The sequence below is a fragment of the Zerene cesonia genome, chromosome 23 (genome assembly GCF_012273895.1).
Source record: "Zerene cesonia ecotype Mississippi chromosome 23, Zerene_cesonia_1.1, whole genome shotgun sequence".
Taxonomy (NCBI): Eukaryota; Metazoa; Arthropoda; class Insecta; order Lepidoptera; family Pieridae; genus Zerene; species Zerene cesonia.
The window spans coordinates 1,612,124-1,633,811 of record NC_052124.1 but is presented as its reverse complement, the minus strand read 5'-3'; the positions used below and the strand labels follow the sequence as shown (position 1 = coordinate 1,633,811).

General features: G+C 35.1%; 4 protein-coding genes across 4 annotated transcripts in view; 1 reads left to right on the top strand and 3 right to left on the bottom strand.

Annotated features, from left to right (window-relative positions):
* Positions 1 to 215, bottom strand: part of LOC119836164 (homeobox protein cut-like) — a 3,273-nt gene extending 3,058 nt beyond the window's left edge. The window contains exon 1 of the mRNA XM_038361419.1: positions 87 to 215. Coding sequence (XP_038217347.1) covers positions 87 to 215 — 129 coding nt within the window. The remainder of the gene's footprint in view (positions 1 to 86) is intronic.
* Positions 216 to 2,847: 2,632 nt separating this feature from the next.
* Positions 2,848 to 4,737, bottom strand: LOC119836212 (heat shock protein 68-like). The gene has a single exon (XM_038361480.1). The coding sequence runs from the start codon at positions 4,729 to 4,731 to the stop codon at positions 2,848 to 2,850; it is 1,884 nt and encodes a 627-aa protein (XP_038217408.1). The 5' UTR covers positions 4,732 to 4,737.
* Positions 4,738 to 5,099: 362 nt separating this feature from the next.
* On the top strand, positions 5,100 to 7,833 carry LOC119836220 (GPN-loop GTPase 3-like). The gene is made up of 5 exons (XM_038361489.1): positions 5,100 to 5,363; positions 5,778 to 5,974; positions 6,195 to 6,409; positions 6,762 to 6,867; positions 7,546 to 7,833. Exons 1-5 carry the CDS (start codon positions 5,319 to 5,321, stop codon positions 7,817 to 7,819), a joined length of 837 nt encoding a protein of 278 aa, XP_038217417.1. The 5' UTR covers positions 5,100 to 5,318; the 3' UTR covers positions 7,820 to 7,833.
* A 688-nt stretch (positions 7,834 to 8,521) lies between these two features.
* LOC119836310 (PHD finger protein 12) lies at positions 8,522 to 17,792 on the bottom strand. The gene is made up of 14 exons (XM_038361607.1): positions 17,490 to 17,792; positions 17,233 to 17,417; positions 16,598 to 16,744; positions 16,181 to 16,377; positions 15,654 to 15,802; positions 15,019 to 15,093; positions 14,507 to 14,634; positions 13,858 to 13,970; positions 12,647 to 12,852; positions 11,877 to 12,125; positions 11,298 to 11,593; positions 10,651 to 10,795; positions 9,972 to 10,129; positions 8,522 to 9,490 (listed from the first exon to the last, which is right to left on the bottom strand). Exons 1-14 carry the CDS (start codon positions 17,535 to 17,537, stop codon positions 9,325 to 9,327), a joined length of 2,262 nt encoding a protein of 753 aa, XP_038217535.1. The 5' UTR covers positions 17,538 to 17,792; the 3' UTR covers positions 8,522 to 9,324.
* Between the last annotated feature and the right edge of the window lie 3,896 nt (positions 17,793 to 21,688).

Here is a 21,688-nt window from a genome sequence, read left to right as displayed (position 1 = left end):
CGCGGGAGCCCGCGCCCGCGGCGGAGCCCGAGCCCGCGCTGGCGCCCGACGACATCAAGACGGAGGCGGAGGACCAGTGGGAGTACTAGGGCGGCGAGGGCTCCGCGCCCGCCGAGTGACGTGTAGTTGTAGCGACTCGACTGTGAGGCCAAAGACTCTGTACATAGCGTTAGGCGAGCGCCGCCCGCGGGGAACTTGCGATACAAAATTTGCATTTCGCTTTAATTTTATATGTATTACGCGCCCGGAAGGGGCGCGGCCAACTGAATATTTTAAGTGCGGCTCGTCACACTTTAGATTCGATCGTTGTAAATAAATATACCAAATATGTTGAACCCGAGACGCGGTCCTGTAAATATGTACGTAGGATACGAGATTGTCGACTGGCGTGTGACCGACGCGAGCCGTCGCCGATTAGTTAAGTGTAGAGTACGTTTATTGTTAAATAAATTTTAAAGTGCAATCAGATGTAAATTTAAGTAACGGTATACTGTATCCCAGTTGAAAAGTATTATTATGTTTATATGAACCGGTGAGGTTAAAAATATTATTATTGGGTTATGTGAGTTTCACTTTAAATTATGGATGTTTATTTTATACAATTTTATGTTTTTCTACGATTATTATGTAATACATAAGCAGTATGGCTCAAAGTTGTGATGTATATTATCTGTCACTGTATATCATAGACAATTTCTTCACGAGATCTATAGACCCTACTTTTGTAACAGACTTAGTGATTTTTAAAAAAGAATGTACAAATTCAAACACAAATTATCCTACAGATAAGCAAATGATGTATTGCTTGTGGTTATAGATTTATTTTATTTTTAGCAATAAATTTGCTTTTAATCTTATTTTGAATTTTTGTTGTTTTATTTTTTGTTTTATTATCCCTTTTGTTTTTCTCGTAATTAGATTATATCGATAATTGAAATGTACATTTAAACGGGAACCATACCCCTTGCATCGATGTAAATAATATTCAGTTATTATTGTGTAAATATAAAATGCCACATAAAATTAGTTAGCGAAATAGTTGATTAGGTATAGTGAGCCCAAAATTATACGTAAACGGGGTTATCATAAAGGAAAATTTTTAACTTTTGACAATGTTGAACAAATTAACGAAATTCTTAATAGCGCTAGGCCCCTCCCGAGGTTTATTATTGAATTTTGAAAGACTTAAATGCAATTTTTCAATACTTCAGTTTTATAGCATTACCAACTCCATACATATCGATGTTAAATATGAAAATAAGTCTAGAAATAAGATTTAGCATGTAATAGTCAATATTACATTAGGCTGTTTAACAGTAACGAATTGTTTATTTCATAAATGTATCGGAAGATACTTGACAGAGTTTAATTTTTAAATATAACGATATCTATGGTACGTTGCTTTTTCGTCTGTGTTTTGAAGTAGCTTTTGCTTTATGGATATTTACAGAATTTATAATTATCATTGTTGGAATGGGTCAGAGTATTCTGTGATGCCAAACATTCGAATAAAATATTTTCTTATTAATGACACAAAACAATTTTATGTGATAAACAAATACATGCTAAAATATAATGTTTTATGTCTAAATGCCGTGTATTACATAAAAATTATTTAAATATTATTCAATCACATGTTTGTAAAAATGACGTTCAAAAATAGAATACTGAAAAGACTGACTGCTTTTCTAATTTACCAATGAACTGGCTCTGTTATAACGTTACGAAAAGTACAGTGCATCCAGAATATTCTAAATAACCTATAATTTGACTTTATAGTTTGTATAATTGATTTGTTAAAGTGACGTTTTGGTCTCAACGTAGTAGGCCGTGTATATGAGTCTCGTAGGAAATAGGAATCATTAGTACATTATCTCCATTATATAAATTATAATATAGTGATAAAATTATAGCAGTAATTATTATTGTTCATATCATAATATTAATGACGCTGAACCATTGTCTTCTTTCTGAACAATTTCTAAAGTTATTGAATTAAAATAAAGAAATTGCTAATCGATGTATGTGTTTTATTAGAATCTTTAACGCCTGTGGAATTTTCTGAGCAAATTTTTCAGCTCTCATCTATTACAGGATTTTTTCTTTGAATCATAAATGAAATCTTTTTGGATTGTTTACCGGACACTAGCTAAAATACAAATGTATCAAAATAAATTCTACTACTAATTAAACAAGTGATCAATAAGCATGAGTATAAGGAAGCGTCTTACTAAGATTTAGTCTATTTCTGATTTGATGCTATCAAAATCGGTTTAGTAAATGTGACAGTCCTATTGAATATTATATCTGCCCCTTTAAGAAAATCGCAATAACGTTATTTTATTTTTGATGTTATAGAAAAAATATCTCCCAACTGTTTGAAATATTTGAAATAAAACTAGTTGTGTATTGCACATGCTTTTGTACATTAAGGGGTTAGAACATTTGCGAGGTATGATGCCATCTGTCCTCGGTTACTGATAGACAGCGGTTGACCTTGATTGTGAAATGCAAATTTTAAATGAATTATTAGCTAGTTACCGAAGAGACCTATCTGTAGGATACTAATAGGATATTGAAAACCAGCCGTAAGACTAACACGTCCAAAAAGTAATATGTTGACAAATGAGATGTAATGGTTTACATTTCATAGAATTAAGTATGATTCGTAGTAGTACCATAGCACACGTAAGCACACTTATTTGACATACGAAATATAAAGAAAAAAATAAAAAAACAACAGCTATATGGTATATAAAAGGATATAAAAAAGTAATGCTGGTAATAAATTGCACAATTAATTTGGTATATTCATAATTTTACATAACAGTTAAAAACTAAAAAAAATCAGTCAACTTCTTCAATAACAGGTTCGTCACTGTTCTTCGATTTACGACTCTTAGCTCCAGCACTGTGTAGTTTTTTCATCAAGGGAGCACACGCTGCGGTCACTTCTTTGAGATTATCTTCATATTCATCTTTTTCAGCTACAGAATTACTATCAAGCCACTTTAGGGCATCGTCACAAACTCTACGAGCCCTCGCACATTCATTATCCCCTAATTTCCCAGCATCGTCCAACGCTTGCTTTACTCCAAACAAATATCCTTCCAGTTTATGACGAGCAGCGACCCTCTCTCTCTGACGATCATCCTCTTCTTTATATCTATCAGCATCAGCTAGCATGCGATCAATCTCCGCTTGTGACAGTCTGCCTTTATCGTTCTTGATAACAATGTTCTTGCTTTTACCGGTGCTGTTTTCTGTAGCTGTTACATTAAGGATTCCATTGGCATCTATATCGAATGCTACATCTATCTGTGGGACACCTCGAGGTGCTGGCGGGATACCAGTTAGATCAAAAGTACCTAACAAATTATTGTCTTTCGTAAGAGCTCTTTCACCCTCATAAACCTGAATAGTAACAGCGGGCTGGTTATCCGAATAGGTTGTAAATATTTGAGAATGTTTGCAAGGTATTTTAGCGTTGCGTTCGACTATTTTTGTCATTACACCGCCAGCCGTTTCAATACCCATTGATAGAGGTGTAATGTCGACAAGCAAAACATCATTTATTTTGGAATGTTTTTCTCCGCTTAGAATTGCGGCTTGGACGGCTGCACCATAAGCTACAGCTTCATCAGGATTTATAGACATATTAAGCTTCTTTCCGTTAAAGAAATTTTGAAGAAGGCTTTGTATTTTAGGTATGCGTGTAGAGCCCCCAACCATAACAATGTCTTGTATAGAATTTTTATCCAATTTGGCATCTTTAAGCGCTTTTTCAACCGGTTCTAATGTAACGCGAAATAAGTCTGCATTGAGTTCTTCGAAGCGTGCTCTAGATATTTTAGAAAAGAAATCTATACCTTCGTATAGTGCATCTATTTCTATGCTCGCTTCTGTGCTTGAGGATAGTGTACGCTTAGCTCTCTCAGCAGCAGTTCTCAAACGTCTTAATGACTTGGGATTCAAATGGAAGTCTTTCTTATGTTTCCTCTTAAATTCGTCAGCCAAAAAAGTGACTAGTCTGTTGTCAAAATCTTCTCCACCAAGATGTGTGTCACCAGCTGTAGCTTTAACTTCGAAGAGAGATCCTTCGTCGATGGTAAGTATAGACACATCAAAAGTCCCACCACCTAAATCGAAGATAAGAACGTTTCTCTCTCCTTTTAAATTTTTATCCAAACCATACGCTAATGCTGCAGCTGTTGGCTCATTTATTATACGAAGCACGTTGAGACCAGCGATAGCTCCTGCATCTTTAGTAGCTTGTCTTTGCGAGTCGTTGAAATAAGCAGGGACGGTTATAACGGCATTTCTTACTGATGTTCCCATATAAGCCTCGGCGATTTCTTTCATCTTCGCCAGAACCATGCTGCTAATTTCTTCTGGTGCAAATTTTTTTGTCTTGCCTTTGTAGGTTACTTGAATTTTAGGTTTTCCTCCATCATTGATCACTTTAAATGGCCAGTGTTTTATATCTTGCTGAATTTTCGGATCATCAAATTTACGACCGATAAGACGCTTCGCATCAAATATAGTGTTACTTGGATTGAGTGCTACCTGGTTTTTAGCGGCATCGCCTACGAGACGTTCAGTATCAGTAAAAGCTACGTAAGACGGAGTCGTTCTATTTCCCTGATCGTTAGCTATAATATCAACGTTACCGTGCTGCCACACTCCTACACAAGAATATGTTGTTCCCAAATCGATTCCAATTGCTGGCATATTTTTATTTATATATTTTATTGCTCCGAATGTTTTTAAACTCACTCTCGCACGAAAATATTTGATAGTAATTGATAGTTTATTGTTATTTTATATTTTAATTACTTTTTACTTCAAGCCAGGACTTTAAAAAAATCTACATTTTATATGCTAAAGTCTACAGAATGAAGAGCGTTATATGTGTAACTCTAACTCGACTTTTACTAAAATTGTGGATTTTTTATTCATAATGATGTGTATTCATCAATTCCTAGTCCTCCCGGTAATCAATAATAATATTTTTATAATTCATAGAACGCATCTTTCTTTAGTATGAAAATGCTTCAAACGTCAAAGTCAATCAAGAATTTGAAACACATTTTGACTTTTCATAGAATCAAAACAACGGTGCATGTAATTTAATATAAAAAACTAACTTACTTGAGTGTAAAATACAAGAAAAAGATAATATACAAAAAAGATCAGTCCCTATAAAAATGCACAAATGTTATAAAACTTGATTAATTGGAAAGTAACGTATGGTCCATTTGTAGTTCTTGTAAAAATTAATATAACCTGAACTTTAGTATTTTAACATTAAATTAACAATGCGTTATGCACAGTTAGTTGTGGGCCCAGCGGGCAGTGGAAAAGTAAGTAACATAGAATAGAGAATTTCAAATAATCCTCTTATCGTATCGTTTATATAAATCTACGTAACTTTTAAATAGGTTTCTCATTTATGTGATTCCTATTTTACCTCCTTTAATGAAATTCAAAAACACTATTCTATATAGAAGATACAGAACTTTCCATTGGAAAATATTTTTATATACTTCATATTACATTAGCATAAGCATTTTTACTTTAAACATCGGTATTGGTGCTTTACATAGTGTTTCGCTTTAAAATATTTTCACTTGTACTTAGGCAAAACAGAAATCAAAAACCATAACATAATTTAAACTCTCTAGACTATAAGTTACATTATAAATAACCCTCAGCATTCTCATAATACATTTTATTACTTTTTAATAACTTGCATTAACTGTAATATATTACCACAGTCCACCTACTGTTCCACAATGGTGAAACACGCGACTGACACCAAGAGGCTTATAGAGGTTGTAAACCTGGACCCCGCAGCAGAACATTTTGATTACCAGCCTCTAGTGGATATTCGAGAGTTAATACATCTGGATGATGCTATGGAGGATGAAGAACTACAGTTTGGGCCAAATGGAGGCCTTGTATTTTGTATGGAGTATGTTTTCTATGTATATACTATCCTACTAATATTAATGCAAAAGTTTGTAAGGTTTTATGCATGTGTGTTACTTGAATTTTGCTACAGATATAGCTACTTTTTATCTTGGTTCCAGCAAATGAAGCCATAGGATCTATCAGAGTTTTAATTTCAGGCTAATTTTGTTAGCATGATACTTGGAGTACATGAAATCTCAATAATATTTAACAATTTACAGAACCCTTTTAGAGAACTGTGATTGGTTGGAAGAGCAACTAGGAGATGTGGATGATGATTATATACTGTTTGATTGCCCGGGACAGATTGAGTTGTATACCCACTTACCAGTTATAAAGAGGCTGGTTGATCAGCTGGAGAAGTGGAATTTCAGAATATGTGTTGTGTTCATGATCGATTCTCAGTTTATGGTGGACGGAGCAAAGTTTTTGTCAGGTATTCTATGTTGAAATATTACTTTATTTTAATTTTTAATATGAGGAATTAGAACTTTAAGCTCAAAGGTATTATAAAAGTAAATTTATATAAGGACATAGAAATAATGATTACTTTTATTTAAAAGCAAAAGATAACATGTTGCTTGTAAATTGCTGCATTAAATGTTATGTTCTAAATTAACTGCTTGATTTGTATTAATAACTGGCTGGATTTTATGAAGCATGATCTAAATACAGGACTAAAATATCACTTTCACAAATAAAGTTTTGACCCAGGCCATTAGATAAATATTTAATACAACTTTTAGTAATAAAATTTAACATATAAGTTTTTATCAACCATATTTCAGGAACAATGGCTGCTCTCAGTGTGATGGTGAACTTAGAACTGCCGCATGTTAATATTTTAACAAAGATGGATTTATTGAGTAAATCGGCCCGCAGACAACTTGATAAGTTGGTATTTTATAATACTTATACATACAAATAAAAATAACTAAACATTTAAAATGCATATTATATAATAGAAGTGTACTTGAATAGAGGAGATGGCAATACAAAAATTAATTAAACAATATAATGATGTTCCAAGTCTACATGCTAAAATCCGTATAGTCAGTTAATTAATATGTAATAGTTAAGCAAGAAAATGTGTTAAGTTTTCATGATTTTAGACTATACATCCTATAGACAGCAGTTAACTCTTCTTAAAAATACTGCTGTACCATATGACACAGCAATGTGTCTTTTGTTTATATTTGAGGAGCAAGGCTACAACTAATTTGACATAATTTTGGATTGTAAATTGATGATGGCTCCTAAGATATATGTAAACTAACATATACTGTGTACTTACGTTTGCTTTGCTTTTTAGTTGTATATCCCATTGTCACTGAGGAGCCTAGAGTTCTAAAACTATACTAATATTATAAAGCAGACGAGTTAGTTTGTTTGGTTGGATGCGCTAATCTCAGGAGCTACTGGTCTGATTTGAAAAATTCTTTCAGTATTAGATGGCTCATTTATTGAGAAAAGTTTAGGCAATATAACATCAAGTAATACGTGGATAAAACCACGGTGGCACGGCACGGCACAGCTAGCATAAATCAGATCAAAATTATTATAATTTTTCAGTTACCTAGATCCAGACCCCCACATATTACTAGCTGATATGAGGAACGTTAAATCCCGATGGCACGAGAAATACGCTAAACTAACAGAAGCTATCGGTGAAGTTATCGAAAACTTTAGTTTGGTTCGCTTCTACCCGCTTAACATAAAGGACGAAGAGAGCATAGACAATATATTGATCACCATAGACAATATAATACAGTATGGCGAAGATGCAGATGTCAAAATTCGTGATTTTGATGAACCGGATCCGGAGGAAGGGGACGATTGTTCGTGAAATAAAGCATTGATTTAAAACCGTCTTTTATTTTAAAAATATTCCTATTTTTGTACTTTTGGCTTGCATTTGAAATGTTCTTTCAGTATTTGATAGTCCATTTAAGAAGGAAAGCTGGTTATCCTTTACAGCTAGTTATTCACATATACTTAGAGTGAATTTTATTTTAATACATAAACATTTTTTATATTTTTTACATCAAAGCAATTTATGATCACATTTTAATGAAACACAAACACAATTTTAATGTGTTTTATTCGATAGCAAAAGCCTAACTAAAGTACAATAACACTTATCTATAAATAGGAAATGCGAAAGTAAAAGACTTACATAGCAACATTTATACACACATGGATGGGAAATAAATCGCTGTTTATATAAAATTTATTATTGTTCTTCGAGCAATACTTGAATTTGTTTATCTAACTATATAATTAAAAATGTATCGTCAAATGTAAAACTTGATAACAGTTAGACCAAATTGGCAAAGTTTTATTTAACGTTTTTTTAAGGCACAAGGAAGATTTTTATAGAGAAAAACGGACCACGGGTGAAGCCGGGGCGGAACGCTAGTTTTAAATCTATCTATACGATTATCTTTTCATTAGTTCTTTCGATTTAGACCAAGAACTTTATGTAAACGCTTTCTTTGAGGCGTTAGCTGTTACGACAGAACTAATATAAAATTACATCCTAATGATATTATAAGCGCGAAGGTTTGTAAGGATGTACGTTTGCCACTCTTTCAAGCGGAAACCACTGAACCGATTTTGATAATACTCCGCAGTAATGCACCTTATGTACCAGAATAACACATGAGTTATAGAAATCCTAATTATAACTGCATGTCACCTTTTTAGTCCAAAATTATCAATAAAAAAAAATCCAACAAACAAATTATTTTAATTTACTTCCCATAATGCATCCATACAAAAAAAAATAAAAAGGGCGCAGTTAGGGAGTTTTCACGTGCAATGTTTATAGAATTGCCGCAAAAACCAATTTCACACTTAATTTGGACTCCATTGAGGCATTAGGGCGCGATTAGGGAGCCATTTACAGCAAGTGTATTAAAGGCGCGTATCTGTGATACCGTCTATTCCATGCACAATTAGAGCTTCACTGAAACTTTGTGATGGGACAAAGACGCCATTATCACCATACCCATTAAAATTTTCTATTGTCTATCTTATACACCATTAGGCTTGATTGAAGCTTCAGGATGCAGATAGGGCGTTGGGGCCCCAGGATCCCATTAACACTACAACATAATGTTGCGTATCACATGTCTACTGAATATTCAATAAATGACTACAGCGGCCCTTGATTCGTTAATGACACCATTATCACGTATCAGTTTTATGTCTACTATTATACACAATTAAGGATCCACTGAAGCCCTAGGGCGCTATTGACACTACACACTATAATCGCGTATCAGTTTTATCTACTGTGTACACAATTTAGGTTCCACTGAGGCCCCATGGCGCCATGGACACTACACACTAACGGCGCGTATCGGTAATACTGAACACATAGCGCAAGCATCCGAACTGTAGTAGGGCGCCGTGAGGTACAAGCGCGGAGCCCTCCCACGCGGCGGAGGGTGGGGCGCCGGTCCCGCAGGCGCACTCCGCGGGACCCGAGGGCGCGGTTAGGGCGCCGTTCAGTCTGTAAAGCGTGATAGCAGGTTTTAATAAGTCTTTAGTAATGGGTCTTTTGATATTTCATATATAATTATTATATGCATCATTACATTTGGATAAATCAATTTATTTTGAGAATATTCTCAAAATAAATTTAATTAACTAATATTAGTGCTAGTGTTACCTGAATATAGGTAAAATTACAAAGTGAAAATTTATTACAGGAACAATAAAAGAAAGCATATTATTTTATTTACCATTACCATTACCATTTGAAAGCTACATATTAAGTGACTAACAGAGGCGTATTTTTTTTTATTTCCTATTTTCATCATCCGGTACAAGATGCAACCTTCTCAATATTATAACTAGAAATTAACAAAAATTTAACACAAAACTCACAGAATCGATTCACCAATTCGAAAGTTCTTAGGTATCATACTTAACAAAAAAAACCGTCAATTGACAAGCTCCACCTTTTTGAACTCAGTTCAAAAGCAACTCACTTAAACTTCGGCTTAGTCTTCTTAATCAATCCAGCCAGTTCACCATCACCGTTCACCGCTGGCTCGTCACTGTAGTGCGATAGGTCACAAGCGTACATCACCCCGTTCACGCAGCTCCCCCACTCCGAGTAGTTGATCAGCTCAAAGTGGTTCGTCACCTGAGAAAATTCTATATTACTATCTGACCTGGCAAACGCTGTTCTGTCATACACTTATCATTTACGTGGTACGAAAATTAGATGTTGGCCGATTTTCAGCCGATATGCACATAAAAGTTTTATGAGAATCGGTCCAGTCGTGCCGGAGGGGTTTGAAATGCGAGAATTTTATATATATTGAGAGTATGTTTGTCCAGCTGTCACAGAAAAACAACTGATTGGATCCATATGAAATTTACTACAGGGATTGAATAAAGTTTGAATTAGCATTATTTATCATCTAATTAACACTATTTATAAAAGTTCGGTATATGTGACATCTGCCAACCCGTACTTGGCCAGCGTGGTGGATTTTGGCCTTAACCCTCATAGAAGGCTTGTGTCGCAGCAGTGGGAACATGTATGGGCTGATGATGATGATGATGATGGTGATGATGATGATGATGATGATGATGATGTTGATGATGAGTGCATAATATACTTGTAAAATAATCGCTTGATCATATTGCCACTAAACTAACCTCATCTCTAAATATAACAGCGTGTCTACCGGACACGTGCTGGCAGGTCGGGTCCAGCTGCAGACCGCACTCGCCGTGCGTGCCGATTGTCAATGAGGAGAGCCGCATCGGAATTGTGTCACCCAGCGTGACGTCACCGGTTTTGCTGAAATGAAAAAAAAAAATTGTATGACAATATAAAACTTTCTTACGATAATTTAATGTAAACTTTGTTATCTATCAAGTGTCGGTGATACAATAATTCCATGAGTTCAATTCATCATCATGATTAATAATTTCGTTACATATACACTCTATAAGAACAAGTCGGACAATTTAGTTGATTCTATCATTATCATGACAAATCATTTCTTTAAATATAATCTAATTACAAATTCGAAGGGGTGTAGTGTAATGAAGCGTCTTGTTATTTTTAACTAATCAGAATATACATAATTTAAAAGAACACTTATAAACGATAAGACCGCTTATTTAACATTATGAGTATACCTTTCTTTTCTTGTTTTACTTTATATTCATTTGTCAAACTTCGTCATTTATATCTGTCGAATTGTGTATTGTATTGTATTGTATATACTGATTTATTTTGTAATACAACGCTAATGACCTGGTTTCGTCTAAGTAGTGAGTTAGAGGTCGCGTCTCACCTGGCGACAGTGTGCAGTCGCGTGAGCGCCGCGCACGCGGGCGCCTCCGGGCGGTACGCGTGCGGCGCGTGCGGCGCGGCGGGGGGCGCGGCGCGGGGCGCGGGCGGGGGCGCGGCGCCCCACACGAGGCGCGCGATGCGCTCGCGGTCGGCGCGCGCCAGCAGGTCGGAGGGGCGCGGCGCGAGGCGCACGCCGAGGCGCGCGAGGTGCGCGCGGCCGGCGCCCAGCGCCCAGGCGCCGCCCAGCGCCGCGTGCGCGTGCCGCCAGCGCCCCGCCGCGCGCTCGCCCAGCGCCACCTGCGCACCGCACGCACATGGACTACACGTTGCTTGTTACAACAATAATCTTTATTTGCAAATGTGCAAGAGCATTATTGCCCGACCGGCTCCTTGGTACAGTGGTAAGCGTGTGAGCTGAGGGATACTTGGTTTAACTCCCGGTAGGAACAAACAAAAAAATTGTCTCTTGTTTTCGCAGGTTACAGAAGAAGAGCCTTCTGTAAGCTATTTGTCCATAAAGAAAATCGATCCGTGAAACAGATTTATATCATCTACCCGATAGTCCCTGTCCCCCCCTCACCTCCTGCAGCCGCTGCCAGGCGAGCACGCGCACGAGCCGCTCGTCCAGCTTCTCGAGCTGCCGCTCCACGACCGCCAGCAGCTCGTCCACCTCCCCTCCCGCGCGGAGCGTCAACTTCTCCCCTCCCTCCCGCTTCCCTCGCGCGCTGGGGCTGGCGGTGCTGGAACGACGCTTGACGCTCAGCAGGTGGTCTGGGTCGACGTCGGAGTCGGTGTCATCGGTGGACCTCGCGTCGTCGGATTTTATTTCCTGTAATAAAGCAGGGGAATCATTTAAATTAAATTATGAATCGTGAAAGTTGGTAAACAAAGTCGCTTTCACTGTCTCTATGTCCCTGTGTATATATATCTTAAAAATTATCTTTAAAACTACGCAACGAATTTAGATGGGATGTTTTAATAGATATGAGTGATTCAAGAGAAAGATTTACATGTATAATAACATCTATTAGACTACTCCGAATTTAACGCGTGCGAAGACGGGGTCGAAAGCTAGTAACCTAATAAAATACTCAAACTAAACTTTAGTTAAGTGATTGTAACATTAATAGAGCTCATTGAGTTAAAATGATATCTGTTATTTTGCACTTTAATGTTAAAAAATCCAACACTTTTTTATAATTGAGTATTATGTATTTTTACATTTCTCCGTTACAAAACATTAACTTCTTTGCAAACACAAGCAACATAATAATTCCCATTGGTCTAGAAATCTAGAAACTGTATCTCTGAAGAACAATGTCTAGATCTCCATACTGTTATATCAATTACCTTATCCTCAGTCTCGCCTATAGCCTTTAAATCATCCTCAGCATCCTGTTCGCTGACCCCCCTCAACTTCGGCCTGTCCATGGGGCAGACACCATCGTCCGTGTACTTGGGGCACTCAGTGTTGAGGCAAATCTTGTGCGTGCCTTCTACTTGTTGCATCTCTTCATTGTCGGTATCCGTGTCCGAGAGGTTGCGTGTTTTGGCCACTGGAAAATTATATTATGTGTATTATTGAAGTGAAACTTCTTTAGAATCGTGATTTCAAACCTGATGCAACGGAAAAACGACAGGTAAGAGACAGAAATACAAAAATGTGTAGAAAGAATGAGACAGAAATATACATACTATTTTATTCATTCTTTTGACGATTTATTGAAGTTTCACTTCTATCATATGTGAATCGCACACACACCTTTTTTATTATTTTCTTGATCGACTTCAAAGAAAGGAGGAGGATTTTACCTGTCATGTGACCTGGTAAATTGACTATATTTATGTATGTGCACATAACTATGGTCAATTTACCAGGTATTTACCATAGACATACTTATGTATGTGTACATAACTATGGTCAATTTACCAGGTATTTACCATAGACATACTTATGTATGTGTACATAACTATGGTCAATTTACCAAAGATGAGCTTAACAGGCAACGGCCGACCTACATTGACTTTAGACAGCTAAGAGCTAAAGATTTAACGCGAGATACGGAATACTTAAAATACTTCACTATGGAAATACCTATGTATTCTCTTGTCACAATGGTATTAACAATCAAGATAGTAGTAGATCTGAGAATCGACCAACATCTATTTTTTCATAATAATAAGAGAAATGTAGAACAGTGCAGCCTATGACGATATATGATGTTCCTAAGAATGTAAGAGTGGCGACAGATAAGAAACAGTGGAAAGAGTTAGAGGCCAGTATGGCACACCAAATCATGAGATATTTTGTAGTGTGATTTGTAAGTCTATTTAATTACTTTTCATTCACTTATTTTGGAAATAAAGGTTTTATTATTATTATTTTTACTGTACTTTTTCACATCTCAGCATTAACGCTGGTAAAAGCTACATTAACGTGCTGTAACCAAGGAAATGAAGCATGCTTTTTAAGTTTATGTGTTATCGTTTTTATCTATTTGAAGGAATCTTCTAACTATTCCATTCCTACTATAAGTTTGAAGTTTCCATGTAATCCTCACCATTCCTGCACCGGACATGCTCTCGCCTAGCTGGCAGCAGTGGTGGTGGCTTTCGGTAGTGCATCCGCACCATGCGCGGTACCACCACGCGACCGCGGATACCACGTGGTACACTGAAATAGAGCGTTGTTTTTTTGTTGAGTGAAGTGTAATTTTTTCAAATTTCTTTTTTGCCTACATAAACCGTTAAGGACGTTGGAATGCCATGCATAGTTTTATAATAAAAATATTTAAAAAATCTTATTGAAACATAGTGGTTTGATCTAGTAGTGATGATGAGAGAGATATTAAATTAGGTAAGTTACATTTCTAATTATAATGTACGTATTTACTAATTAGTAAGATTAAGTAATACAATGAAAATGTTATATGTTCTGAAAGGCGCAACAAAAATACAGCATCTCTGAACTTTCACTGTTCTGAACTGTTACTGTCTAACTTTCACAGTTCATAAGATACAGTCTGGTGATACATGGACGGACAGACAGACGGACAGCAAAGTCTCAGTAATAGAGATCCGTTTTATTTTAAGGGTAGGGAACCCTAAAATTTGGATGCAATAAATCTCTTCGAACATTATATGATGCCAATCAAATGGCCACACACACCAACATAACATTAAAAAACCACAACATCCTGTATACCGTACCGGTGGCGGTGCTTGCGCGCGCGCCGTATGAAGTCCACCTTGACCGCGTGCTGGTCGAGCGGTGCGCCGAACCGGTCCCACAGCGCGCCGCGCTCCACCGCCGATATAGAGCGCACCAGCTTCCAGTCCTGTGGGTTATACAGGGTGTTGCATTTTTATCTTCACCTATATATTTGTGTATGACTTCTTTGGACTCGATTTTGACCCACTTGAACGGACAGACGTGATTCCAACTTTGTATGATTATCAAGGATCAGTGACAATTTAGTTGATTCTATGATGAAAGCATGTTTTCTTAGTTTTTTGACTATATTTGTATTTATTTAACACAGATGAGCAGCCTGACTAGCCTGAATTGATGGACCATTTTTTTGGATGAACTTAAATGTCATATCAATAATCCAACGTAGCCACCTCCACTTCAGTAATTTATATTCCACTCAAATGTTTCACAAAAATCAATATAATTAATTGATATTCAATATAACAACAGATAATTAAAAATTCCTCACAATAAAATTCTCCACATGATTGGGACACATCCAACGCCCAGTAGGCAAAGCTGTTAGTGGTGGATCGAGACAGTCCTGAAAACATCATGACACACGATTAATTTATTTTATTCATTAAAAGAAATTGATAAAACAAATACCATATTGTAATCATTGCTATTATGTTTCATAATAGTAGAGAAAAAGTTTGAAAAGCAGTGGTGGCTCAGTGGTGAGAAACTCGGACTTCATAATCGATAAGTCGGGGTTCGAGACCGGGCGAGAGTGCAGGAAATAAATTGATTTTTCAATTTATCTGCGCATGTAGCTAACATTACCACTGCTTAAAACGGTGAAGGAAAACATCGTGAGGAAACCGGCATGTCCGAGAATCAAAAGTTCGACGACATGTGACATCTGCCAACCCGCACTTGGCCAGCGTGGTGGATTATGGCCTGAACCCTCATAGGAGGCCTGTGTTCCAGCAGTGGGAACATATAAGGGCTGATGATGAATAGTAAAGATGGTTGTTAAATGCCTCATAGATGGAAGATATATTGAAATGCTGACGTGGAATCATCCTCTCCATGCCTTAGTTGAAGAGGCAGTTGTTTATTTATTCCAGTAGATATAGTCATATAGATATAGGCACTCACCAAGTGGAACAGAGCAGGGCAATAGTCGCACTGCAGGAGCGGCGCCAGTTTGCAGGTGTACTGGCACACGTAGCAAGTCTTGGCCGGCAGTGGGACGCAGCCCCACGCGTCCACGGTCACCAAGGAAGCATTGCCATTCTTGCTGCCCTCTAGAATCAGAGGAAAGTATATGGTATGAGGAATGAATTGAATTTAACACTTTGTACACATAGTTTTTAGAAGAATTTATGAATATTGGACACTTTCATGAATTACAGTGAACCTAATTATATGCTTTTAAGCAATTTTCTTTGCTTTCAACATAGAATATTATAAACTTGTTTTAAATTTAAATTATTTTCAAACCATTGCAAGAAATGTTATCTGTACTTCATGTTACCTCAGGGCTTTCAACTGAGTGAAAAAATTTTGATAATCATTTTTTTATTTGAAATCACCATAAACCTATATTTAAAATGACTTGTGTTTTGGTTAAAAATACATATCACATAATATTAATAACAATAAAGAGAATTATAAAAATATACCTTTATCAGTACCAGGGAACAAGAATGGCACTTTCATTTCACGTGGCAAATCAAATTGCTTGGGATTCATGATCTTGGCTGCCTTCACCAAGATCTCCATAGGGGACAACTCCTTCTCTTCTTGTTCCTTCTTCTCTTCTTCAGTGTCTTCTTTCTCATCTTTACTCTTCTTGGAGTTGCGGTTACTGCGGAGGGGTCTGTAGAATACATTAAAGTAATGTCAAAGTGCTTTGAACTTTAAAAAGAAAAGCTCGAACATTATTGTCAATACTTTCAAGATGTCTGATATCTTTCATAGACATGTAATACTGATTTATAATTAAAACTTCTTTATACTTTTAAGGTTGCTTGTCGGCAAATTAAATTGAACACCCACTAAAACGCTTACCCCAATGAATACAAATAACAAAGACTCACCTAGATTTCTTTTCACTATCATTCTTAGTATCCACAGGTGACTGTGCTCTGCTGGAGCGAGTGCTCGCAGGCTTTTCATCACTGGCGGCACACTGCTTGCACAGCCATAGGCCAGAGGGTATATCATTTTCATCTAGTGGTGGATCACTAGAATTAAATTGAAGGTTATAATATGAGATTATAGATTTTAATTCTCAAATTTTATTTGTTACAAGATGAGATTTTTTAAATATTATGTTATAACAGTTATTCAATAATGTTTTATATGATGTGAAGATATTCTATAATTAAATAATTAATTGTGTCCTATCAGTCAATTCATATATAACTAAAAAGGTTTATTCTATAATTTTAAACAATACTTTATTAATTGTATCATTTAACTCTATTCATGTAAATTAAGAAATAGAAAGAGTAATAGAAAATGTTTATTGTCTTTTAATGATTGAGCACAACAAATATATCACTAAAAGCTATAAATATCCTCATCTAGATGATGTTTCCATTGTTTTAAACATTTGCAACGTACAAATACTTATAATTGTTTAATTGAAGAATTAAATACCAAATTGATCAAGCCAAAATTGGTAAAGACCAACCTTAACAGTTACATTGTTTAAAATAACACAGCTTACTAGCAACCGAGGTGGAAACTGGCCGGACAACGATCACAGCATATAAGATCACCTCCTTCCCCACAAGCGTCGCAGGAATCGTGATTATGACCTTTCCCAGGACGCTTATAATACGGATGTTGAGGTTTCTTAGGCTTAGGAGTGGTCACATCTTCATCAGGTGGCTTTATTAGCGCTCGAATCAACTAGAAACGGAAGCGTTTGTTACATTGTGATAGTGATATATTTTACATTTCAATGAAAATATACTAACTTACCGGCATAAGCCCACCAGATGTATCCAAGTCATAGCCCACGTTAGACATTATTAATGTGTATTCAAGCTTTTATAGAAGATAGGTACTTTAAATAAAAGGTAGTGCTTGTAGTTTGCACGCAGCGTACGCAACGAAAAATTGGTGCGGGATTTTGAAGGATTGTATCTTATCTATGTCTAATTGCTAATAAAATATCGTTAGTATTTTTATTTTTATGTGAAATTATTACAACGTAAACATGTATTCAATTTAAAAATATTAATATTTCCATGTAAACAGAAAAGATGGCTACACGCAAAGCGGCTTCGAATTTCGTTGTTTGACAGCTTGTCAGTACACAGCACAGATTAAATTTGTCACTCCGTTTGACAACGGGCAAAACAAAAATGCATATTTCTCTCAATAAAAATTTCTACTGTGTTTTTCTATGTTAACGATTACGATTTTTTTTGAACGACTTTTAACAACAAACATTATCACTATTTGTATATTTTGAGTTATTATATTATATATTAATACATTTAAACCAAAAATATACCCGATTATGTTAATATTAATCACTTGTGACTAAAGTTCAGATCACAAAGTCAGTTGCAAAAACTTATACTATAAAAAAAATAATATACAGTTTTTTTTACAGTGAACAGACCATGACGAGATTACAGTGACGCCCATACTTCTTAACGTACGAATGCGAAAGGAAAGAAGCATTTGACGGGGGTTACCGTGGTCTGTTACTTCGATATAACAGGTTTATGTCGATAGACCGTGAGGTCTGGAATTACGACAGGACAGACAGATTAGTTAAAGGTATTTATTAAACCTAATCAAGAATCATGTAAAAAAAACAAATCTAACGGAAGTTATAATTATAATATATAAGTTGAATGAAGCGTCTGATGTACGTGATTCTAAGTCTTAATTAGAAAAAATATATTTATAAGGTAAGGTTAACCAACCATAAAATTGTGATTTTGGGGTATAAAGTTATGTACAAAGGAGTGATCGAATTATTTTACGACTAAACTTGTTTTTAAGCTTAATGAACTATTTTTATACGAACGGAAAGGTTTTGAGTTGTTTATAATACAGCAGCCGGAGATATATTTTTATCTATATAAATAATTAGAGTGAAAGTTATTCACTTTTTCAATATAGACTACATAGCTTTAATTTTAAAATACACAATACATAGCTATTTTATATTGTAATAGAAACTATAATTTTAATTACCCATGCATACATAGTTTAGTAAAATAAGACGAAAAAAAAACTATACGTAGGTCGCTGATAGATAATTTTAACATATATCATGTATATTTATACACCATGTTTATTACTCAAGAACGGCTCATCGGATTTTAATATTTCATGGTTGGTTTTAATGAGCTGAGCGGCTTGTTACAAATAGTAATTAAAATTAACTGTTTTCATGTATAATACCAATTATGTCAATACACAAGACAAGTTTAAAACAACAGTATATGCAAACGCAACGAGCGTAGCGAGAAATGTTATCCATAAGGTCGGTATCATCGTATGAAACAAGAATTACACCACTCAAAAGCGGTAAAGTACTTAAACTAGAACACTTCAGCTCACAAGAAGCTAGCGTAACGACCACGTCTACGGCCTTGATTCTAAAAGCATACATCCAAATGTCATATCCATACAGACTAACTAAGCACTGCGGTTGACGCGGTCAGGGACGTGTGTCTCTGTTATTTTAATTACTCTGCATGGTCCCAATACAGATTGCGGTGTTGCTATTTTTAAAACGTGCGGTTGGAATGGCAGGCTTCGGTTTTACGTTTGATTGCTTTTTTGAATGCGCTTCGCGAAAATTACGCTAAACCACTATAATTCCCTCAACTGCCCATTCACGTTCACGAAAATAACATTTCATTGGTCCAGCTGGCTTTATAACGGAATGAGGGAAATATAAAATAGGGCCAATTGGAGTTTTGTAAATCATTCAAATTAATATAAGAAAAAGTGACTCTGTATATACTGAATCGATTTGGATCAAATCTAACACAAACAGAAAAAGAGTTTTGACCGAAAAAGGTTTCATCCCGGAAGTCCCACAGGAATGGTTACTATGCGGGTTTTTCTTTGACTTGGTACGCGAGCGAACATTTTGTGTGATTAAATTAGTTAAGCCCGATTACTAAACGTGTTATTACAATGTTGAAGGTATTAGAAGCTTTTACCTACTAATATTTCGCATTGTGAGAGGTGGGATCAGATCATAATTAGTTATAACTGTGAAATTTCAGAGAATATTCAGTATTATTATGTGAATTTATACACCAAAACATTATTTTCGTTAATTACTCAAATCTTAATATTTAGTCCCAAAATATTCGTATGCAAAATCCTTTTACTAATTAAGTGTCTGATCTAATATAAATTTCATTAATTCAAATATTCATCTAAGTTCAGCTAATATATCGCTGACTTAACAATCTATGAACTTGGCTTCGCAGTAATTACAAATTCATTTTCATCAAAAGGCATTCTGGTTTTGTCTATGCGCGAATATCATTCGTTTTCCATTGTTCTAAATTTAAAATTACCACCAAATTTTTTTTCGTATATCTTACATTGATAGAGCATTTTTTTAAATAAAGCGGTTCAATGACCACGGTGGGTACTTAACTAAATTCGATTTTCGAATATTCTAGAACGTAAGATTACTTTGGGCCTTTTAATCGAATACAATTTCTGTTCAAAGGCAAAAGCAATGTAATTACTTAGCACTTGTTCAAGCTGCTTATGCTTAAAGGCGACGGCAATCTGTTATCAAGTTAACTGCACGTAAGCAACTTTCCTTTATAAGAGAATTCTATTTAATTTGATGAAAATAGAGAGACTTTATAGTAAGTTTATAATTTTAGATGCAAGAATAAAGTCACTGACGAGTAAATTCTACTCTCTTATGTACATAGATAATTAATAATAGATATGTATTATAGTTTAAAAAAATATTAAAAACACGCTTAAGGAAAGCATCAATTTAATTGCCTCACTTGATCTTATGTATACGTAGAAATTAATAAAAATGAATAATCTAATCAAGATAATAAATTAATATACGAAATAATTGTGTTGTGTACAAACTTTGAATTAAATCCGTCCATCTGAAGAACAAATATATAGGTGTAGCTAAAAAACACATTGCTAAAAAGCTGTAAAAGTATCGATAGTTTTTTTTAAGAATACGAAAAATTTGATCTTGAGGCGGGAAACTTACACACTACAAAATATTATACAAATGAAATGAACAATTATAATTCAAGTTCTTTAATTAATAGTTTGGATAATATATTGTAAGACTTCAACTTTCAAAACAGTTATTTTATATATTTTAAGAAATATGTTATTAGATGAATTGATGCTTGATTCTTATATAGTGTTCATAGTGAATTATTCGTGTAATATTTATAGTGGAGTAGTTTCTTTTTATAGTTGGCAAAAAAATTAATTTTGCAAGGAATTTTTCTTTACATCGAAAGTAGGTACTTTATATAGTTGTCGGATGCATCAATTTGTCTTCAAATTATTAGAATTTAAAATTAGACTAACTTTACATGTTGTGATGATGTGATGATGAAGGCACCAGACGTTCAAATAAAAAAGAGTCATGATAATCGCATCTGAAAGCTTAAAAGTAACAAATACAAACTTACTTCTATTGAAGTCGGTTGAAAATTGAATATGGATAATTAATATTATACATAGTTTCTAAAGGAAGTATCAATTAATTACCATCAAATTTAAATAAATAATAGGTAGAATTATTCGTACTGAAGTGGGATGTCTGTTTGCCGATCTCTCATAAACAATTAATGTTGTTATAATAAGTAAATACGAAATTCAGTTTACATCGCAATTTGTGTTTATATTATTTAGGATCTATTAAGGGGTTGATAGATTTACTTTTAATTAAAGCTGGTTTTGTACTTCGAGGTATGTTTAACATTATGTGATTGGGTGTTTAAACTTAAAGTTACATATATTATAGTACTAAAGTTTGTATACAGGGTGTCCCGTAGTATATTCAATGGAACATATGATATAGTTACATACCCTGATTAGATAAAAATAAAATTTAAAATAAAGCAAACAAAGCAAACAAAATTTTTGTAATTTTTGTATATATTGTTATATCTAGTATAGTTTATGTATTTTATTGT